Genomic DNA, 1,365 nt, shown 5'->3' on the forward strand with positions numbered 1-1,365 from the left:
GAGGGGGGGTGGAAACCACTGAAGACTAATTTCAAACCCTTGATGAACACAGGAAGTAGACCCTGGTACTCACCCAGCATGACGAGCTCGGTGATGCCCTGCTCGTTCCCCCCGGGGTAGGTGGCGTACACACAGATGTACTGCCCCTCGTCGGTCATCCTGACGTCGGTGATCTGGATGGACGGACTGTCCAAGCTCGGAGGAGTGGCGGTAAAACTGACCCTGCCCTTCAGGGGTGAGTCGGGGTAGTTGGGCTGGAAGCTGGAGTGTAAGACGGCGATGTTGCTCCTCGTTCCGTCCTTTGGTTCATAGATCCATGTGACCTGTGACGGAGAACCACGGGGGGGGGGAGGCTTTAGAGGAACACTGAGCTCCACCCACTTCATTAACATGCAGGGAGGAAGCGGTCCCATTAGCACAGCCGACCCCCCCGAGCAGAAGAAGTGTTTGTTTGGTAAAATGAAACATTAAAAGATTAAAACATTAAAACATCAACAGCCGCAGGACGACTCTGTGGGCCGGGGCTTTAGATTCAAGATTTAATGCCCCAGATGGGGAGGCTTTACACTCACACACACACTCACACACACACACTCAGGCTTTATCATTTTATTGGTTCCTATTACTCAGTTTTAAACATCTGCAGAGCGACACGTCGTTGACAAACACTAAAAACAGACGTTTCATTGGTCGACAAACAAAAGTCTGAGTGAACGAAATGACATTCATGAACCAAACTGGAGAAAAAAAACTGTATTATAGATGTGTGTGTGTGTGTGTCTGACCATTGTGAGCTGCACCCCCGTGGCATCGGTGAAGGCACAGCGCAGGTTCACCGTCTGTCCAGGATAAGACAACACCTCGCGCTCGACCTTCACCCGTTGACCCCTCACACCTAGAAGCAAAAAAACACAGGAAGAAGAAGAGACTCGTCACCGTCCGTCCTCTGATTGGCTGCCTGGTACCATGTTCTGGAGTACTAGTATTTTCTTGTGTATTTCTGACAGTGAGTACTTGGGTTTTAAATAAAGAAGTAACGAATTGGAAAGTCTTCCACACTTGACACGACTCTCGGACGATATCGTACCGTTGGCCGTGTGTCGTATCCACAGATTCTCACCAACACACACTCCACTCCACGACTGTCAGTTGTTCTCACCAACACACACTCCACTCCACGACTGTCAGCTGTACTTTCTCAACAAAACAGTTGAACTGTCGTTGAACTGGATCATTAATCAATAAAACGATAAACACGTCCACAGCTGACACAGTTAACACCGACAGAACATCTCAACAACCCTGAACAGCCCCCCCACTGCCCCCCCCCCACCGTCCCCCCTCTGGTGTTTTTTTTTTCACATA

General features: G+C 49.7%; 1 protein-coding gene across 1 annotated transcript in view; it reads right to left on the reverse strand.

The window, feature by feature from the left end:
• The window catches only part of si:ch73-22o12.1 (poliovirus receptor homolog), a 56,305-nt gene that overhangs the window by 28,153 nt on the left and 26,787 nt on the right, over positions 1-1,365 (reverse strand). The window contains exons 2-3 of the mRNA XM_008322821.3: positions 786-895; positions 74-323 (exon numbers count right to left, since the gene is read on the reverse strand). Coding sequence (XP_008321043.1) covers positions 74-323; positions 786-895 — 360 coding nt within the window. The remainder of the gene's footprint in view (positions 1-73; positions 324-785; positions 896-1,365) is intronic.

Source organism: Cynoglossus semilaevis, chromosome 13 (genome assembly GCF_000523025.1).
Source record: "Cynoglossus semilaevis isolate Cse_v1.0 chromosome 13, Cse_v1.0, whole genome shotgun sequence".
NCBI classification, from domain to species: domain Eukaryota; kingdom Metazoa; phylum Chordata; class Actinopteri; order Pleuronectiformes; family Cynoglossidae; genus Cynoglossus; species Cynoglossus semilaevis.